At 35.6% G+C, this 15,384-nt stretch overlaps 2 protein-coding genes across 2 annotated transcripts; one reads left to right on the forward strand and one right to left on the reverse strand.

The window, feature by feature from the left end:
• Positions 1-4,080: 4,080 nt before the first annotated feature.
• LOC7462273 (vacuolar-processing enzyme) lies at positions 4,081-7,601 on the forward strand. The gene is made up of 9 exons (XM_002308544.4): positions 4,081-4,369; positions 4,457-4,621; positions 4,706-4,862; positions 5,247-5,332; positions 5,431-5,630; positions 5,976-6,024; positions 6,140-6,349; positions 6,853-7,059; positions 7,189-7,601. The coding sequence occupies exons 1-9, from the start codon at positions 4,145-4,147 to the stop codon at positions 7,369-7,371; spliced, it is 1,482 nt and encodes a 493-aa protein (XP_002308580.2). The 5' UTR covers positions 4,081-4,144; the 3' UTR covers positions 7,372-7,601.
• Positions 7,602-9,363: 1,762 nt separating this feature from the next.
• Positions 9,364-14,874, reverse strand: LOC7470720 (uncharacterized). The gene is made up of 4 exons (XM_002309481.4): positions 14,629-14,874; positions 14,088-14,428; positions 10,518-12,532; positions 9,364-9,701 (listed from the first exon to the last, which is right to left on the reverse strand). Exons 2-3 carry the CDS (start codon positions 14,426-14,428, stop codon positions 10,549-10,551), a joined length of 2,325 nt encoding a protein of 774 aa, XP_002309517.3. The 5' UTR covers positions 14,629-14,874; the 3' UTR covers positions 9,364-9,701; positions 10,518-10,548.
• Between the last annotated feature and the right edge of the window lie 510 nt (positions 14,875-15,384).

Consider the following 15,384-nt stretch of genomic DNA (forward strand, 5'->3'; position numbering starts at 1 on the left):
CGGAACGTTCTGCGGATGCCATCGGAGGTTTCAAGGTTTTTCCGTCCGGGGGAAGCCGGTGATGATAATAGAGATGATGATTCTACTGGGACTGGATGAGCCGTCCTGGTTGCTGGATCCAATGGAAACAGGAATTACAGGCACCAGGTGATAATTGATCTCTAATTTTATTTTTTATTTCACATCATCTACAAATTTTTAGTATCTGTTTGTTTTTTGTTTTTTTGGTAAAATTAAACAAATGAATCGGAAAGGAATATCTAGTCTCCAGTAGGACCAGCGCATTTATGCTTCTGATTTTGAATAATAACTACCATTTACTTGTTTTAATAATAATAAAAAAAAATACTTTACTTATTTGATAATTAAGGCACTTGAATCTTCTATAAAAGAACGCCCACAATATTTTCAGCAGCGTGCGATGAGAAATGTGCTGTAATTATGATCATTTTGGGGGGGAAGTTATTACACAGTAACCTTTTTTAAAATGTAATTCTAAATAAAAGTGCATAACTCGCACGCACTAGAAAAAGAAAAAAAAAATAAAGGGTGCAACAGCATTTCCTATTTCATGGCAGAATAATCTTAAAAAGCAAGGGTATCTTGCATGGTTATTAAACCCGAACCGGCCCCGTGGATCGAACCGGGACCCGGCCGATCCGGGACTTGGACCGGTTCAGGTTTGTTAAAAGACCGGCTGGTGCGACCCATGACCCGGGCGAACCCGGACGAGACTCGGTTTTTTTTTCCCTTTTCAAATGTGGTTTCTGTCCTTCATCCTCCCTTCTTATTTCATCATCTTCTCTACAATGAGTTGTTGTTAGCAGCAGTAGAGAGGAAAGGAGAGTGAGGGACGCTGTCGTTGGAGGTTGGTCGAAGGAGAGGTTGGTCGGGCTGGTCTCCTGTGTCAGTGGGCGGCGGTTCTGGTTTGGCCAAGAGATGGAGACGGGTGGGAAAGAAGAAGGAGGGGCTCTCTAGTTTTGGCCAAAAAACCAGGGGGATGACTGAGAGAGGGATGAGGGAAGTTGTGGCCGGGGTCTTCATCCCATGCTGCTTGACAGAATGCCTTCTAGAACGAGAGTGAAGAAATAAGGGAAGAGAATGTCTTTTATCTTCTAATTTTTTATAGTCAGTCGCCCATGGCAGTTGTTTTGGCCAAGCAAAAAGGGAAGCTGTGGTTGGTTTTGGGAGAGGCTGATTTTAGGAGAGAAAATCTAAAAGCAAGGGGCGGCGACGGCTTGTTGTTTTATTTGGTAGAGACAGGGAAAAGTTTAGGTTTTGTGTGTCTTTCCTTCAAAAATTTTAGTTGACCAGGAAATATATTAATTTGCAACGTGAGGCATTCCCCATAGCTTTTGGAGCCATTTGGCTAGGAAAGGTAAATTACAAAGTTGTGGGAATATTAATTTTCTTAGGTGTTGTCAACAGCTTTCAAAAGAAAGAAAAATGAGTGAATTTCCGAGTTGATCCGGGTTGACCCGGGTTAATCCATAAAACCCGAGACCCGGCCTCTTGACCGGGTCAACCCCCGGGCTGAGTTTAATAACTATGGTATCTTGTTTTAAGTAATTTTCTCCTTTCATGCACAGCGGTCAAACCTAGATAACGTTCCGTGAAATCTAGGATTCCGTGTTTTTAAGTTAAATTAGATAAGATATTTATATAATAAAACTTAATTAATCCTACTAAATCGGATTAATTTGGTCTAATTTAGTGGAATCAACACTAAAAAAAGTGATGTAGATTTAACAATATTAAAAAATTAATTCAATGATTCAAGCTCTTATTTGATTTGGGTCTAATAACTATGATTTTTGTTGTACTTGATTAATATTTCTACTTGAAAAATGTAATATGTTCAAAAAATTATTAAATTTTATTAAGTTTGAAAAAAAACCCTTAATTTTCTTAGATTAAAATTCAATTATGTTAGGATTGAATTGAAATGGTTAAGAACTCGTTTGTTATTGTTGTAATGATTGCTTTTAAAAATATTTTTTATTTTAAAATATAGTTAAATAATATTTTTTTATATTTTAATTTTAGCAAGTCAAAACGATTTAAAAATATATTTTTTTAAAAAAAAACAAATAGTCATTAAGGCCCTGTTTGTTTTTGTGTTTTAAAAGCCTTTTTGAAAAAAATTAATTTTTATTTATTTTTTTATTTGCTTTAAATTAATATATTTTTAGTGTTTTTTGATCATTTTGATGTGTTAATATCAAAATAATTTTTAAAAAATAAAAAATATATTATTTTAATAATTTTTTTTATAAAATAATTATAACCACAATCCCAAATATGTAAATAACCATTAGTCAGTCATACCTTACGCAGTTACACTACGTTGCTCCAAACATGTCACCGGATTCTAGTGCTCCCAGGGAGGGTATGAATCAAGGAAATACTATCAGTAGCTAAGTTGCTAGATCGAGTCATGCCGTGGGTTTTTCAATAAATGACATATTTAGATATTAAAGTATTTAAAGTATTGGTTAGATAGTCAAGAACTCAACATTAGAATTAAAAATAAATTACTGAGTTTTTTGTACGAATTATATTAGATGTATCTTTAAAATTGTTCTAAAAAAACTAATATTGATTAACACGAAAATTAATCCAAAAAATCCTTCTCTTTAAATAAAAAAAACTTCAATAACATGTTTATCTTCAATTTATCACATTAATATTGCAAGTTTTGATGCCAGCACATGCAAAATCATCAACAAATATGTTTTAGCCTAATAATACATTGTCTAACAATGCGGTCCAATTATGTTTTTAAATTTTATAATATCTTTTAGCTTCAAATTAATTGTTTTTAGTGTTTTTATATTATTTTGACGTGTTAATGTCAAAAATAAATTTTTAAAAAAATATTATTTTGATATATTTTTAAATAAAAAACAACACTTATCATACTACTGAAAATATTTAAATACATATATCAAACAATTAGAAACAAACTATTATAAACTAGCAACTCCTCACCGCGCCATGAAATTCCCAACAACACAAATAATGCAAGTGTTTTTAATACTGTGATAATTTTAACTATTAATGTATAAAAAAGTGATTAAAAATATTTATAAATTATAGTTTTTAATGAAAATTTAAGAAATTTTCTTAAATTGATTCGTGTAAATATTCAATGTGTATTAATTAATCAAATATGATCATACTCTTGAAGGCAAAACGCACCCCACCTCTTCCCTCCACTTCTATTTTGAAGCAAAGCATTTTACAACATTAACTTTTTTATTGATGTAAAGACTAAAAGCGAGAGGTGCATAGCACCTTCCAATGAGAGTACTTTGCTTTACCGACAATGGCCCCACAAGTTTTCCACTCACCCAAGCAACTAACTCCTTTCTTACCATCACCTACCATTCATCTCTTACTTCATCACCTACCATTCATCACAGGACCTTCCATCACAAGCATGGATTTTGCAAGCCGCGGTCTCTTTCTGTGTTTGAAAATACGTTTGGATATATTTTAATAATATATTTAGCTTAAAAAATATTAAATAATTTTTCTAGCCGTTGTTTTAGTGATTTCTAATTTTTTTACGTGCTGGATTCAAAAACATATAAAAAAGTATTCTTATATATTTTTAAATATAAATTATTTAAAAAAAACATGTTACATCACAATATTAAATATATAATAAAAAAGTGATAGAAAAATATTTAATTAAAAAAAAATACATGAAATAATTTTATATTAAAAATAGTTAGTTTTTGTCATTAGTTATATTATATCTGTCTCCAATAATTTCATATCTGGTATCTCAAAACAGTGACAAAATCAAACTAACTGTCAGTCTCTGCAGCCTCTGATCAAAACCTCACAATAAGATTAGCTACACGCTATAATTCCCTAAGCAGGATACATCTGTAATTCTGTCGATCGCCCTGGCCTCTACTATATCCCTATAATGAGATTCCTCCTTCATAGGAACAAATTAAATCCTGGCCGTTAGATTCACAAGGACCACCCAAGTATGAACTATGAAGAATCCAATCCACTTGAATTACCAATTTACCCACTATCTAATAATATAAATTCATGACCTCGCCCCAGATGCTTTGACACCAACCTATCAAACCCCTCCCTTTTTTTTCTAACCGGAAAACCGATTATGACGCGACTCATTGCCGGCGTAATTTTTCTTCTTATTTCTTTCTGTGGTATCGCCGTCGGTGTCCGAGACATCGTTGGTGACGTTCTCCGGTTGCCATCGGAGGCTTCTAGGTTTTTCCGTCCCGGTAAATTTAATGATGATAATAGTGATGATGATTCTTCCGGAACTAGATGGGCCATCTTGCTTGCCGGATCTAACGGTTACTGGAATTACCGGCACCAGGTCTTAATCACTATAATTTTTTACTGAACAGCTACATGTAATTAAATGGTTTGATCAATTAGATTTTTTTTCCTATTATTTTTACAGGCAGATGTTTGTCATGCATATCAACTGCTGAGACAAGGTGGATTGAAAGAAGAAAATATAATAGTTTTCATGTACGATGACATTGCTGATAACCCAGAGAACCCAAGGCCTGGAGTCATCATCAACAATCCCCAAGGAGAAGATGTTTATAAAGGAGTTCCAAAGGTAAGGGTTTTTTTTTTGTTTTCATGTAGATGTAAATTTTGTGGCTTCAGCACTCATGGGTTGATTTTGATTTTGTTGTGTCAGGATTATACTGGTCCAGATGTCACCGTTGGAAACTTTTTTGCGGCTATCCTTGGAAACAAGACAGCTCTTACCGGGGGCAGTGGAAAAGTTATTGATAGTGGGCCCAATGACCATATTTTCATTTATTATACTGATCATGGAGGTCCTGGGGTGCTAGGTTAGTTTCATTTTCTATATACCGATGATCATGGTGTATTTCTTATTTATTTTGATCGGGAATTTTTAGGATTTTCTTATTGGTTTTTATCTGATCATTGCATGCTTATGCACGTGACAGGCCGCGCCATAATAACAAAATTTTCTCTGCCTTATTTTATGTTCAAGAAACCGAAACTCTTAGTTCCAGTCCCAGATTCTAAAATGAAAGTATAACTTGTGATCGATGAAGTACTATTTTGGAAACTGTTCCAAAAATGTTATTGTCACTGTATTTTATCATCGCTAGTTTGTATTTATTGAAATACATGTCGTTTATAGGAATTCTTAAGGTCTTATATTAAACAAACTGCTTGACGTTCATGTGTGGATGGATTTTTATCAGGGATGCCTACCAATCCTTACCTTTATGCGGATGATTTGATTGATGTCTTAAAAAAGAAGCATGCATCCGGAACCTATAAAAGCTTGGTAATTACGAGCTGAACTTCCACTTGCAGCACTATGAGTTAGTTTAGTCAACTTCAAAATAAAAGAAATTTTGATGGGCTATATCTGTAAAACTGTAGGTGTTTTATCTTGAAGCCTGTGAATCCGGAAGCATCTTTGAGGGTCTTCTTCCTCAAGGTCTAAATATCTATGCAACCACAGCATCAAATGCAGAAGAGAGCAGTTGGGGAACCTATTGTCCTGGAGAGTATCCTAGCCCTCCCCCAGAATACGAAACTTGTTTGGGTGACTTGTACAGTGTTGCTTGGATGGAGGATAGGTATGAACGGTGTTAATTTTGAATTTTATTTCTGTTTAGATGTGATGAAGTATTGAATTGTCATAAGCATCATTCAGTTTTACCCACTCATCTAAGTATAAGAGAATAGCAATACCTAGTAAATAAGGGAATCTATCAGGCTTGAAGGATTTACTTCTTGTCAAGGCAGAAATGTGGCGTAGGCTCTTGGATAGATTCTCTTCACCTAGTAATCACTGTTCATTTTTTCTGCTGGGCTGAAAAAAAAATGTTTTCGAAAGTTCATGGAAACATTCAAATGTTGTTTCATTGTCCCAAGACAGATATTTTATATACAAAAAATTAATAATTTGACCTTGTGAACAGTGACATACACAATTTACGGACAGAAACTCTGCACCAGCAATATGAACTGGTAAATGTTTGCAGGCCATTCTTTTTATTTTGTACTTTTGAATATATACTAAGGAGCAAACATGGCATTTTATCTGCCTGCATAATCATATGATTTCATTATGGTGCATGTGCAGGTAAAAAGGAGGACTTCCTATGACAATTCTCCCTACGGTTCCCATGTCATGCAATATGGTGATGTTGGACTTAGCAAGGACGACCTCTTCCAGTATATGGGTACAAACCCTGCAAATGATAACTACACTTTCGTGGAGGAGAACTCCTTGAGGCCACATTCTAAAGTTGTTAATCAGCGTGATGCTGATCTCGTCCACTTCTGGACTAAGGTTTGTCTTATCTCTTTTGTTCCATTTCGAATTAAAAGACTGCTATTAATTTTTTTTTTATGTATTCATGTGTTTGTAAGTCATGCCCTCTATGGATTGGGCTGCTGTAATAAGAAAGAGAGCTATGATAATTTTGTTAAAAGATTAGGAGGGTTAGCCCAAGAAGTAAAGGAAGTTGTATGGTAATAGTAGAATCTGATCCTGAGCTCTCGAATAATGAGAGGTGCTCAATCGGTGGCTGTTGATATTGCATGGTTTAAAAAACATTAAGGTAGGGGATATTCAGCAAATGAGTCTTCTCGCAGGATGTTGTGCATAAGTTGTGACAGTGAGCAGCTGTGGGTCATAACTGCTTTTTATATATATGATTAACTGGATGCCACAGCGAGGAGATGCACTTAACTACTACTTTTATATACCAGTTTTTTCGTGTATTTTTTTTTTTATAAAAAAAAACTGCTTTAGTTCCATCTCACTCTATTTGACGTCTGCTCTTTATGCAGTACCGCAAGGCCCCAGAAGGCTCTTCTAGGAAGGTTGAAGCTCAGAAGCAGTTTGTTGAAGCAATGTCACATAGAATGCATATTGACCACAGCATAAAACTTATTGGGAAGCTCCTCTTTGGAATTGAAAAGGCCTCAGAGGTATTGAACACCGTACGTCCTGCTGGGCAACCTCTTGTTGATGACTGGGTCTGCCTTAAGACACTGGTAAAATTTTACAGTTCTCAGCCTCTGCTTTATCACCTCCTAACCTGTTTGTTCTCAAAGCTCAGCTGGTGACATTGAAAGACTCATCTTCATATTTGAGAATATTTTCTCTCTTGTTCTTCTATGCAGGTGAGGACTTTTGAAACACACTGTGGATCCATATCGCAGTATGGGATGAAACACATGCGATCTCTTGCAAACCTTTGCAATGCCGGAATTGTAAAGGAACAGATGGCCGAGGCATCAGCACAAGCTTGTGTAAGCTTTCCTTCTGGTTCATGGAGCTCTCTTCACAAAGGGTTCAGCGCCTAATTGAAGCAGAATGTCCTATTTAAAACAAAAAAAAATACTAGGATTGTGTTCTATTTTCCAAATGTGATCCACCTGTATACAAGTTGTTTCAGGGATGTATTTTAATGTTCACTCTCATGATTGCTTCTTTGTAAATATAAATTAGAAGCACTTCTCTGCCAAAATATGATTTGTAATGAAGGCACCTATTCCTAATGTAAGATTTCCTGTAAAATCAGGCCTTTTCTTAAGCAGTGTTTACACTAAGATGCATTGTAAAACTTTCTGCTCCAGCAAAAGCAAGTTAGAGGGGGGGAGCAGGTTCGCCCGCTTGGGTATGCTAGATTCGAGCTTTTCCAGTCTTTCCATTCAATACCATTATCATTGAGTTGCCACTCGCCATAAATATTTTGTTGCTTTGCCATTAAGTCTCTTAACACTTTCGGCAACTTTCGGCATGTTTGGTATGATAGAGTAAATTACAAGGTACTAGTTCATGGTAGCAAATTTGCAATTGAAGATGATCTATATCGCCATGTTATTGGACTCCCTTGTCAACAGAATCTAAACTTTACCTGGCAAGGTAGCCTAAAGAGCCACTGCCGGTTATTTTTTTAAGAATATTTTTATTCTTATTAAAATAATATATTTTTCTATTTTTTAAGATTTATTTTTAATACAAACATATTAAAATGATCAAAAAATAAAATAAAAATTAAAAAAACAATTACAATATAGCATTCCAAACAAAACTTCAATTATCAGTGTTTGACTTTCAAAATGTGACAACAAGTACGCAAGAACTATAGAATAAATAAATAAATAAAGGTTTTCTAAGATCACAGGTTATTAATAAATTTAGGAAGTTGTATTTCCTTGACGGCAGAGGTTAAAATTCTTAGTTATAGATTTTTTAAATGTCAAAAATAACCTCCTGTTAAGATTTTTAAAAACCCAGAGATTTATTAGCCATCATTTTGTTTAAAAGGAAAAGGAGAGTGTATTAATTTTTTTCAAGAATCAACGGATAAAAGGAAAAAAAAAATAAAACAGACACAAATTTGGCTTGTCATAATTATATGGACATGTGAGATTAAAATAGAAAATTGTGTTCAATTAAAAAAAATTCAATTATCACATTTCTTGAATCATGCAAGAGATGGGATTACTCTTTTTATTGGCCCGATTCTCTACTAATTATGATCCAAATAAAATTAATACTAGACTTTAATTTTTTATTTTACAAGTTGGTATATGACTTGTTAGTGGCACTCAACTAAAGAACATGGATAATTTTTATACAAGTAACTATTAGTGTGTAGTACATAAGTGTCAAATTTTAATTAAACAATTTACTAATAATTATTTATTCACTCCAAAGTTTTTGTTTTTTTTTATTAGATGATAAAAATAATAAGATAAATTTACATAACAACTCAAACTACGCTTCTCTCTATCTCTATAACATATTAAGAACACCCACTCTATATTAGTATATAATGCATTTAAGTTCTAGTCTCTATATTTAAATCTAGAAAATTAAAGAAAAAAAACAAACCTCATTAATATAAAAATAATTCATCCACCACAAGAACAGACAACAAGCAGAGTTCACTCTCTGCTGCTTGCTGAAAATGAGCTCATATTTTCTTCGCTCGCACTTCTACGAGACCGTTTGGCATTGCGTTTGTAACTGCGTTTCATCAAATTTTAAATTTTTTTTTTTTTTTGCTAAAATTGAGTGTGGATTGTACCTTTTGGATCGTTTTGATGTGCTGATATCAAAAATGATTTTTAAAAAATAAAAAAACATCATTGGCATGTATTTCGGCACAAAAAGCTATTTAAAAAACACCCGCAACCACACTGTCAAACTAGCTCGTAGACTAGACATGGATGCTTATCCTATTTCCTGCCTGACCTTAAATAAAAGCAAAATATGGCTACTTCCTTTTCGACAACTGCAAGATGGATTTTCCAGACAATTGTACCACATTGCATTTTAAGAACCGAAATAATAATAATAATAATTTGATGATATAACAAAATCTTATTGGTCAATCTGAGGGCACAGCATTCACACATGATAGAGGCATTGCCTGTATATAGGCAAGCATGCATCCCAATATCAAAGCTACAAGCATACAATCACTAGCAGTCAAATAACCCAATCCTTACCACCGGAAATAACAAGTCGTAACAAACACTTAGGGAGGATATTCTTCATTGAATCAACAAAATACTACTACTCTTCAAGTATTGAGCAATCTCAAGGAGCAGACTTCTTTCCACTTTCTAGCACCCTGGCTCCAGTAACGATTTTATCCGGCTAAGATTCTCCATGGCTTAACCTGAAACGAGTCTTCAAGATGAGTATGGGAAAAAAGGAACTCCATGGACAATCAAGCAAACTGTGACTGACAGAGTAGTGTAATTTCATACGGTGAAGAAACTCTAGCAGGTGTTTTCTAAGCAAATGAAGCTAGCAATAAACATTAAAATACATCAGCAGTGGGGTCCATCCCGGCAACATATTACTGTTTGTATAATTGAACTGCATAAGACAATTAGAAAAATTAAACATCGTAAACTCGCTCATACGAAATATGAATAGCTGGATCCTCAGTGGTAGAGCTTAGCCCAATGATTCTGGTAACATAAGAAGAGAGTGGGCGGGCACATTAATAATCAAGCATGTTGCCATAAACAAATTCAAAATGCTAGCATGTAATAATCCTGGGATATCAAATGACATTGATAACATTTTATCAGGGATAATGCTGAGTTCCAAGTCAACCTTAATGTGCTTTTCTATTTACAGGGACTTCATATACTGTTTCTTGCGATGAAGTTTAAATCTCCACATCACAAATTTTCCATGCTTATTTGAAAGGGACCATCGCTGATAACTATTTGAGTTTTTTTGGTTACAGAGAACCACTGCCTTTCAGGTCTTGCAAATCTAAACCTAAATCTCACAAGTTGCAAGAACAAATTAACACTCTGAGCGGTGGCATGTTTTGCATTAAATACATTTTTATTCTTCTCTCTATATCCAACATGCATAGCATAACATATATTTTTTCAAGGTTTTCAGAACATTTAAACAAAAATTCAGTTCAGGTTGTACACACAACCAAAGCTTTAACTCTGTAAGAGAAACTGACCAGTTATGCGCTGCCAAAAGATGACCAGTTTTTAATCTCTATATCTGACTCGATCATCATCACGCTTGTCATTTTCATACCGTTTCCTCTCACTAAAACGAGAATCGTCATATCTAGACCTCTTGGAGTGATCTATCTGCTTGTCCCTCTCATGACCTCTACTTCCTTGCTCTTCTTTCTCCCCTCTTCCGTGCCTTCTACTTCCATATCGCTGATCTACCTCATTCTTTCCATGCCTTCTGTAGTCATCGTCCTCTTCTTCATATCTCTGGTATCTTCTCCCTCTATGATCCTCCTCATCCCTGGCATGTCTTTTCTCCCCTCCACGCTCTTTGTATTCTTGATCATTCCTACTTCCACGTCGTGGTTCATCTTCTTTACGTGTATCTCCAACATCATCATCACGCCCTCTGGATCTAACCAATTTAGAAGAATCACCCCTCTGATCATCCTTACTTTGATATGCTCTACGATCAATGTCATGCCCTTCCTCTTTTCCAACTGTTCGATTTCTTGACTTTGATTCATGCTCCTCATCCTTAGTTGAATCATCAAGTTTCCTTTTGTTCCTCCCCGTTGCTTGAATATCAAGGTTGGTTTTGTCCACAGCTTCTCTACAAGATTGGTACAGTTCTCTGGGTCTATCACCACGGCCAAGATCAGCAGGTCTAGAACCCTTCTCTTCTAGAAAGGATTCACGACCACTTCGACCACCTTTGTTATAACCACCATCCCCCCCTCCACTTCTGTTTTTATCAGCAGGAGTCTTTTTCACAGGTTTTCCATGTCTGTAATCACTACCACTGCTGCCAGAATCACTGCTTCTCCTGCTATCCTCACTGACATCATCCAGAGAATCTAGCTTCTTGTCAATTATCTGCCTGTGATCTCCACGTCCACTTTTGTCTAGGAGATTTTTCTTCATGGCTTTCCCATGCCCATCATCACTAGCACTGCTGTCAGAATCAGTGCTCTTGCTATCATCACTATCATCTTTCAGAGAACCTCGCATCTCCTCAACAATTTTCTTCCCTTTCCTACCATAAACTGTATCAGGATCTTCTTCATCACTATCATGCCTCCTCCTACTTCTAATTTTCTCTAATTTCTCATCACCACTACCATCAGAATCACTATCATTCCTTTTGTGACTCCTACTTGTCAATTCCCTTCTATGCTTTCCTACTTTGTTGAGATCGGATTCACTATCACCTTCACTGATTCTGCGACCATTCCCATGTCTACTGCCGTCACCATTCCAACGATCATTAAAACCAGAATTATCATCAGAGTCATGCCTTGCACGAGATTTCTTGTGTTTCTCAACTTCCTGATGCAGATTAACCAGGCCAACATCATCCGCATCATCAGTAGCAGAATCATCACTATCACCAGATCTTCTGCTTTTCTTGAGTTTCTCAGAAATTCTGCTCTTCTTCTTGCCATGGTCGGAATCGGTCTCGTCATCAGTAGCAGAATCATCACTTCCACTGTCATGTCTTCTGCTTTTCTTGTGCTTCGTCGATGTTCTCTTCTTCTTGCCATGGTCAGAATCACTTTCAGTTTCATGATCCCTTCCTCGTCTACCTTTACTATGCTTCTTGCGACTTCCTTTAGCATGCTTCCCACTGCTATCTGTATCAGAAGAATCATCCCGATGCCTTCTCTTCCTGCTTTCTTCCTTCCGGTGGTGCCTTGACTCGTCAAACTCATCTTCTTTCTTCTTATTTTTCAAGGCTTTAACACCCTTTTTATTTTCATCCTTCTCAACTTCAAGATCTTCAGCCACATGTTTCTTGCGGGTGAACTCTCTATCCAAAAAGGCATGTTCATGTTTCTCACTCCACTTGCTTCCTTCACCTGGGTCATTCTTCCGACTATTTCTTAGTTCATCATCAGTCCCATCAATGCCTTGTTCATCTGGTTCAGACATTCGTATACCAAGAGCAGCCCTTAATGTTTCCATTTGTTTTTCCTTCCTAGCAGCAATTTGATGGGACTGCGTATCTGAAACCCTGATTAACACATTAAAGTCATTATCACATCACTAGGACACAAAGTAGTGTGTGTGTGTGTGTGTGGATTTGCCAACACACCCAAAGAGTGGGCAGGTTAGCATTGTGTCCAATTTGTTAGGTTATGACAGCAATATTCCTTTATGTTTCTTTATGTAAATGATTTAAACATGGATAATTTTGTAACTTCAAAATTGTTTCCTTCAACATCTATCATCTATAGTCACTTTCAATTATATATGTATCTACGAGTTCTTCAGTAAAATATAGCCAAATGCTAGAGGCCGAACAACATTTTTTGGCTTGCTGCTGCTGAATTCAAATGCTTTTTTGTCAATTTTAATTGATAAGAGCCAAAAGCTCAAAAACCATTTTCTATATCCTTCATGTACATGCTGCTAAATTAAAAGCCAAGTTACAAAATCTAAACTAAGAAACTATATTTTCTGTGTTAAGCCCCATTCTAAAGATATCCTCTTTGAATTTTCAAAACAAACATTGTAAATATTAAGTATTCACATAGTTGCAGAGTTGGTGCAAGATAGATTTACAGCAAACCAAACTTAATGTGAACCTTGGCTATGAACAACAAAAGAAATATGGGATGTTCTTAATCAAACCAAATAGAAACCCAAATAAATCCAGTTTATCCATATTCATGGGGTTGAACTCGATACGGATATGAACGATAAATGAACAAGATAAAAGAAAGGTGAGATGGGACAGTAGGAGATTCTATAGCGTAAGTCATGAAGTTATCCTCACTTCATTATTTAAATAAAATGAGATATGGGGATATTTTTGTCCCAAAAAAACTGGACACAACACTAAACTGCCCAAAGAATGGGCAGGTCAGCAAATCCAACGAATATAAATGTGTGAGGGCGTGTGTGCATTTCATCAGAATTTTTAAAATTTCAACTACCAAGAACGGCCTTAAGCTGTCACTAAAATCAGTTCCAATAACCATAAACAGGCTATAGATGGGGTTAATGTGCCTATTCCCTTCATAAATTTGTTTTTTCCATTAACAGCATATGATACCGGCACACTTTCAATTAATTCCTCACAGCAAGATACAAATACCTTAAATTTTATAACATCAATAACATATACAGGACCAAAACAGTACCATAAACAACATAATTTACTCAAACACGTCCAAACTACATATTAGCATCTAACCATACACAGCACTTGTACAAGTAGAACAACTAGACCACACAAATTCCCAGTCAAAACAAGACAGTGCCAAATGCAACATTAAAACTGAAACATAACTCAAACCTGCGACCATCAAGAAAAACACAATTCCTTAGTTTGTCTCCAAAACAATCCAAGCACCTAGACCCTAAAACGAACTTGCTTTTATACATGTTTATCAAGTCACCAGCACATCCACCCCACATAAAACCATCAAACTTACACACAGAGTCAATCTTATAATAGAAATTATGCATAAAACAAATTGACAAAAGAATGAATGGCATCATAAGCATCAAAATTATTGGAAATCGAAAATAAAACAAAACTAAGAAGTCCATAGATTCATTACTTTGTGTCAGAGGCAGTAAGTCCCCCACTCTCTTCGGATGCAGCTTCCAAAGTCTTCCTAGCTTCCTGAAGCTTCTCTTCAATCTCAGCATCAGTATATCCTTGTTCAATCAGCTTGTCTTCAAGCACAACAAGCTTGAGCTGAATTTGCCGCTTGCGATCATGCTCAAGAATTTCCTTATTGGGTTTCTTGGTAATCCCACCAGTCCCCTGATCTCCCTCGAAACCCTTAGTATCATGTGCTACCTTGCCGGTTCTCGGCCTCACGAAAAACTTGTTTGTTTGGATATAACCGTTTGTACCCGACCCCCTCGGGGTCTGTAACCCGATTCCGTTATACATCTGTCCAAATTCAGTAATTGTATTATAAATCAGAAACCTAATTAGCCACACACGAAAAAAACTGACGAATCTAATCAATTTTTCAGTAAATTGAACAAAACTAAACCAAACCCTAAGTAGAGAGAGAGAGAGAGAGATTTGGATGTTTCATTGCACAAAAAAAAGAAATTTAAAATTAGGGATTTAAAAGGAAGTCATGCCTGGAGCAGTAATGAGATGGTCGCAGATGGGGTCTCTCCGTTTTCTGTGTTCCGGAGAAGATTGAGACAAGCGGGATATAGGGAGAGAAGAATTTGACGAAATACAACAAGGAACTGAAGAAATTTTCAGCACTTATAAGTTGTAATCTTAAAGCTCGTGCACTGAACCAGTGCACCTCTAGTCTCTTCGGCTATTTGATCTCAGCCAGATGATGTTAGAGAGAGAGTCGGAGCAGGAGGAAGAAGGGTCTCTTATTAATTTAAGGGGATACGGCTGCCCTTGTTACAACGTGGTAATGGGCCTTTTTCTCAAGAAAAAAAAAAGTGGTAATGGGCCCAGTAGTATGGATAATTGACCTAGTCCAATAGCTACAAACCCAGTGTTTTTTCTATAACGATTGCGTGGAGTAAAATGGTATATAAGTCAAAGAAGGCTGAGAGGCTACTTAGAGGTGTGATTGTTGTTATTTTTAAAAATATTTTTTATTCGAAAATATATTATAATAATATTTTTTTATTTTTAAAAATTTATTTTTGACATCAACGTATCAAAATACTCTAAAAATACCAAAAAAATATTAATTTCAAGTAAAGAAAAAAAAATTCATTTTTTTTCAAAAACGCTTTTGAAATGTAAAAACAAATAGATCCTTAGCAATAGTAACTCGCCCCGTAACGATTGCATGGAGCATCCACATCCTTGCTAGCCCAATCTAATCCTTAGATATAATAGCTATTAGGAGCAAGGTTGTAAAT

This window comes from Populus trichocarpa, chromosome 6 (assembly GCF_000002775.5).
Source record: "Populus trichocarpa isolate Nisqually-1 chromosome 6, P.trichocarpa_v4.1, whole genome shotgun sequence".
Taxonomy (NCBI): Eukaryota; Viridiplantae; Streptophyta; class Magnoliopsida; order Malpighiales; family Salicaceae; genus Populus; species Populus trichocarpa.

Coding starts and splice junctions, on each gene's coding strand:
- LOC7462273 (XM_002308544.4), top strand. CDS start 4,145: ATGACGCGACTCATTGCCGGCGTAATTTTTCTTCTTATTTCTTTCTGT. Junction 5,631..5,975: donor GTTGCTTGGATGGAGGATAG/GTATGAACGGTG, acceptor CCTTGTGAACAG/TGACATACACAATTTACGGA. Junction 6,025..6,139: donor TGCACCAGCAATATGAACTG/GTAAATGTTTGC, acceptor GTGCATGTGCAG/GTAAAAAGGAGGACTTCCTA.
- LOC7470720 (XM_002309481.4), bottom strand. CDS start 14,428: ATGTATAACGGAATCGGGTTACAGACCCCGAGGGGGTCGGGTACAAAC. Junction 12,533..14,087: donor CTTACTGCCTCTGACACAAA/GTAATGAATCTA, acceptor TGTGTTAATCAG/GGTTTCAGATACGCAGTCCC.